Raw genomic sequence first — 5115 nt, 5'->3', positions numbered from 1 at the left:
CCGAGTGAGGACATAAACAATAGAAATACGTTGGAATGAATGTAAAAAAATATTTACATATCATCCACTTTCCTTTGTCTTTGTCCTCACTGCCTCAATATCAAGCTGAATTTTAATGTATCGAAAAAGCCCTATTCCTCAAGGTTGTACTGCAAATTTTGCCGTTTCTTAAGGACAGCCGTACGCCGTGCAGCAAGATTTCTCTCTTTCATCAATTATTTTCTGTTGTGTTGCCGAAGCCGTCATCGTTTTCAAATGTTTTTGTTGATTTTTATTCAGTTTTTACTTATCCTATTTGTTAGCGAAGTTTGCACTAACAGAAACACTCATAGAGTGTTTTTGCAGAATGCAGCAAGGAAATGTATTTAAACGCGTGCCGCACGTGAGGCATGATTCCTATTTTTTATCAATGATGCTTTGAGGCGTTGGTGTGGCCGTCGGCGCTGCTTCGTTTTGAATGCCGTGCTTTTCTTGCTTCAAAGTGCCGTGAATTTTACAGACCTGTCGTATCCAAACGTTGCTTGTCAACACTTGATTTTTCTCATCCTGAAAATTAAAAGAGAGAGCTCAAACATAAGTTAATTTTGGTAATTTTGAGAACCACGTGGCGGTGCCTGGGAAAAAAGGTGTTTAATTGCGGATGACAAAGAGCGCATTACGATTTTCGCGAATGTTCTACTCGCCCTGTACTTTTTAGGACAACCGCTGTGTTAACCCATATCGACTTTGCACAGAGTTATATCGCTGACCAGGAGCCCATCCTGGAGCGTGCAACTTCCATACAGCGTCTGTGAAACGGCGTTTTCATAAGTAAGTCTATTTTTAGACTAGCCCTTCCCGCGAATTAGGTCAAAAAACAAAGTCAGTTACGGTTCGGTGACCCTATGACGTCAGCTTAATTTCTTGTAATTGATCATCGGGCTCCTGTGGGAGTCTCATTAGCGGGATATTCAATCTAAAAATAACCTTACTTGTGAAAACGCCGTTGCACAAGTATAGTTAAGTTGCACGTTCCGGGTGATGGGCTCCTGCGCTGACGCATTACATCGGCGCTTCGGTAGCAAAAACATATGTCTCATTCATACACTGTGTTGCCAAAAAAATTCCATATACTTCACCACAGACCTTAAAAATAAAGAAGCGGATACGCACTTTATTAAAGAAAACAAAAATTATTCAGTGCACTTTGTAACGTTCTGTTATTCTTCGTTTTCTATATATTTCTAGTTTTCCATTCCTACAATTCAACAAATTTAACTATATTATTTAAACTTTTAATTGATAACAAAGCGACTAAGGGATTCCAATGTTGAACTGCATCGTTATTATTGAAAAACGAGAGACGAGTTTATGAAGACGTTGTATATTAAAATGCCATCGATCAAGAAACGCCTGGAGCCGCTTTTATTGGCGGATGAAAATGCAAAGTGTCCGCCGGCTTACTAAAAATTCACGTACCACATATTAAAAACCATTAGCAAAAAGTGATCTTGAGAAGAAGCTGAGAAAATAATCAAAAGTGGAGAAACAGCCAGAAAAACTGTAGGGAATAAACAACTAATGAAAAAAGAGACTCTCAAGAAAGTCAATACTTGCACAAATCCCACAATACACCTCCCGTGCGAGGTGAATTTGGAGTTTGAGTAGACAATCAGAGAGCCCCTTCAACTTTATCCACTGTTGTAGTATACGCTAATTATAAATTGCCGATATTTATATAACAATTCATCCAAATTCGGTAAAAAATAAGAGATTAACTCGGCCTTCGTGGCTCAACGATTTGCCCCCCGGGAGAAGCTTTTGGAAGTAAAAATTGTGTTGATACTCACCAAAGTATGAAGATTGGTGTAAGCCAAACCAAACCTGACCAAAACAGGTTGCGACAGGTTCAAAACCGGTCTTCCTCTAGGGTCGTAGTCCTTGAAAAGTGCTTCGATCAAAGTTGTTTCGATTCTGGTGAAATTTACATGAGCCTGGCAACCTGCAAGAGAACAATACAAACAGAGTCGCTTCAGCGGACATAAACAAAGAAGAAGAGTGAAAATGAGGAAACAACGTTAACGTTTCATTGACAAGCTATAAAAGCACGATAGACATGGGACTTCAACCACCATAGTGCAAAGTGCTTTGAAAAGAAAAAAACAGGATTTTCTTGTTAGAAAACTGCGTCTACATTTAAAAAAAACCGCGTCATCTTTTGAAATAATAAAATTTTAGTACTGGTGAGTTCAAAGTCCAGAGTCCAGCTTTTAGACTATGCCCCGAGCCTGCGGTAAATAATTGTTTTAGATTTACTTACATAGGTGATTATTTGAGAAATATGCATTTTCCTTAAAACGATAAAATACTTTGTCTGGCACCTCGACAAAGCGGCTTGATGCCATTTTGAACCGCTTAGGTGATGATCGCTTTATAATCACCTCAAGAGCAACCAATCAGCGTAGAGAATTTCATTAATCATTTATGTAATTATACTAAATTGGAATGTTACAATAACTTGTCTGTGATCAAATTGAAGACTTCATTACACATGATAGAAAGTGGGGCTGCTGTTTTTTTTAACACCCTGAAATGTGCGAGTAATCAATATTCCGCGTTTATATGATTAAAAATAAACCCGATGCGATATACTTTTCTTTTTTCATTGTGCGCTTCTTATAAACCTTAATTAAGTAACCAACAGTGTTGTTACCGACACTTTGCCATTACGCTTAAGTGCCTCTTTAGTAGCGTTTCCTTCGCAACTGTTGATTAAATCTTTTCGACATTTTTCCTTCGTTACAGTCGCTCTAGCGCGCAAACGTAGTCCAGCGTGGTCCGCTTAATTCAAAATTCTAAAACGCTCGTAAGTGCTCTTGCATTTTTTTTACGTTATATCATTGAATTGCAAAAAATACGTACAGCTGTTTAGTATTTTTGGAACTTAGGGTTAAAACGAGTCCAGGGACGCTGATTCGAGGAATTTGAACTTCTTCAAAATAACACTAGAAGTGGGTGACATAAAAAAGCCTGCCTGTAAACATACTAAATATTTAAAGCTTCGGTCTCCTGGTCCCTATTAAGAACATAATAATTACAAGTGCAAAGGACAAACTGTTGATAGAAATTTCCGTGTCCAACATCGAAAGCTGTAGGGTCCATGTAGTATAGTCAGTGAAACATAAACAGACTGGAGAATAATAATCAAGCTTTTTCAACATTTAAGCGAAATAAACAAAGTCTAAGGAATAAGAATCTAAAAGAAGTTTAATGGCGTCCGGAGGTCGCTAAATAATAAATAATAATAAATTGATTTATCGCAAGAATCTCATATACGGAATGGGGAACACACTAATCTAGACAATTTCTAGGGCTTATCTAGTATCTCGAAAATTCGCGGACTAACTCAGGCTAACAGCAATTTTATCTTCTTTATCGCTCGTTTAAGATATGAATCGTGGAGAGTGCAATTACGCCCCGTTTTTGGATTTTTTTTTTTTTCGTGTTCAAAAAAGAAAATATCACGTGTATTACGTAATATTCATTTGAAGGAGACCATTACCTTACAAAAGATGTCTTGATACAATTCACATATCGATAATCATCGAACCGCTTGGGCCGGTCTTTTTTTTACGAAGTCTAACTTAAGCTGTTGTTTCCAACAATCAGTTCACGTACAGAACTTTCTAGAGGTGGTTTGCTTTACGTACAATTCACATATCGAATACCCATGCATTTTCTTGCTTCCTTAAGCTAGGGTGCGTTCGATTGTATTCCAGAATAGGAATACACGAATAGAAGTTAGAAATACTTCGTTTTTGCGGAGATCCACATTAAAATTGTCAAACACCTGCTTCAATGCTGTTATAATCATACTTTTATTAACCTTGTTGCTTCAAAACGCCAAACATGCCTTCATTAAATCATCACTCCACGTATTCTCATTGCGGAATAGGGTCAATCGAACACACCGTGTTCGCAATGTTGCGAAACCTCCAACAAAAGTTCGTAAGTTTGACACTTTTAAAATATTATGCAATTCTATAACAATCTTTCGTTTATAAGACATACACACTTTCCGCGACAAGAGTAATCTCCGGGTAAGTGTCAATTTAAACACAAAACTTGAAATAGCAAGTGTGAGCTCTTAATTACAGCTGTCCGCAAGTCTTTACTCATTAAAGAAGCGAGAAAAATGCAAACAAAATATAGATCAAGTTTTCCAGTGACGCTACTTTGCAACAACAGGCGCATACGTTTTTTCAAATACTTACATTTAAATTCCTCAGCCACCAACACAAATGCAAGCGACCAGAACATTAGAAAATTCCACTGCCTTGCTCTCAGTCTGCGGGAAGCCATGTTTTGTTAAACGTTCTTCTCCGCAAGTTGTTATTATGCCCTCTATAAAAGCAAAACGAATAACCGTATTTCATAAGACAGAGACTGCGGTCTCCAGACCATGTACAATATTAGAAAGATGGAAGTCATAAACAAACCAAGGACGTCAATCCTACTTGCCTGGAGTCGTTTTGTCCAATTTGAAACGATCAACAGTTAGAAAACACTTCTCAAAAATGGATTAATAAATCGGCGCAGATAAGAGGTTCTTACACTCGAGCGTCCATTGATCCTTCTTTATTTGGCACAGGAGGCATCGACGTTTTCGACACTCACAACTCTGACCGTTCACGATCAGAATCTCGAACTAAAAACAGGCGGAAATATGAACAAGCTTTCAGTCCGGCATTTAGCCCGAATCGACTCGTCTTCCTGTGGCAGATGCACAATGCTATCTCCCATCAAGTACTCAGCGAGACCATTAGCATTTTAAAACGAAATCTCCTAGGGAATAGTAAAATTAATTAAGCTAAGCTGGATTAATTTTGTCTGTTTATGTTATCTAGTGGGTAAAAAACGTAAAAGCCCTGGTGAAAATGAAAACAAACCGCGGTGTTTTTCAAAACAAATTTAAAAGCCTTTGCATTGACCGAATGCGAAAATGGCCGCCAACAAATTATTCTTTTGTCTTTGTGTTAAATAGCCTAACTAGCCTCGTTTTACAATCAAATTCTTTCAAGTTACAAGTGTTAGTGAGGCTAGTTAGGCCAATTAACACAGACAAAATAATAATTT

The 5115-nt window shown here is 37.8% G+C and overlaps 1 protein-coding gene across 1 annotated transcript in view; it reads right to left on the bottom strand.

Annotated features, from left to right (window-relative positions):
* Window positions 1-4849, bottom strand: part of LOC137989349 (neuronal acetylcholine receptor subunit alpha-7-like) — an 11900-nt gene extending 7051 nt beyond the window's left edge. Inside the window, exons 1-4 of the mRNA XM_068835171.1 lie at window positions 4501-4849; window positions 4254-4383; window positions 1830-1981; window positions 502-546 (exon numbers count right to left, since the gene is read on the bottom strand). Coding sequence (XP_068691272.1) covers window positions 502-546; window positions 1830-1981; window positions 4254-4341 — 285 coding nt within the window. The 5' untranslated portion in view covers window positions 4342-4383; window positions 4501-4849. The remainder of the gene's footprint in view (window positions 1-501; window positions 547-1829; window positions 1982-4253; window positions 4384-4500) is intronic.
* Window positions 4850-5115: the final 266 nt, after the last annotated feature.

This window comes from Montipora foliosa, chromosome 2, assembly GCF_036669935.1.
Source record: "Montipora foliosa isolate CH-2021 chromosome 2, ASM3666993v2, whole genome shotgun sequence".
NCBI classification, from domain to species: Eukaryota; Metazoa; Cnidaria; class Anthozoa; order Scleractinia; family Acroporidae; genus Montipora; species Montipora foliosa.
The sequence above is the reverse complement of the archived record's forward strand: the minus strand, read 5'-3'. Positions and strand labels throughout refer to the sequence as shown.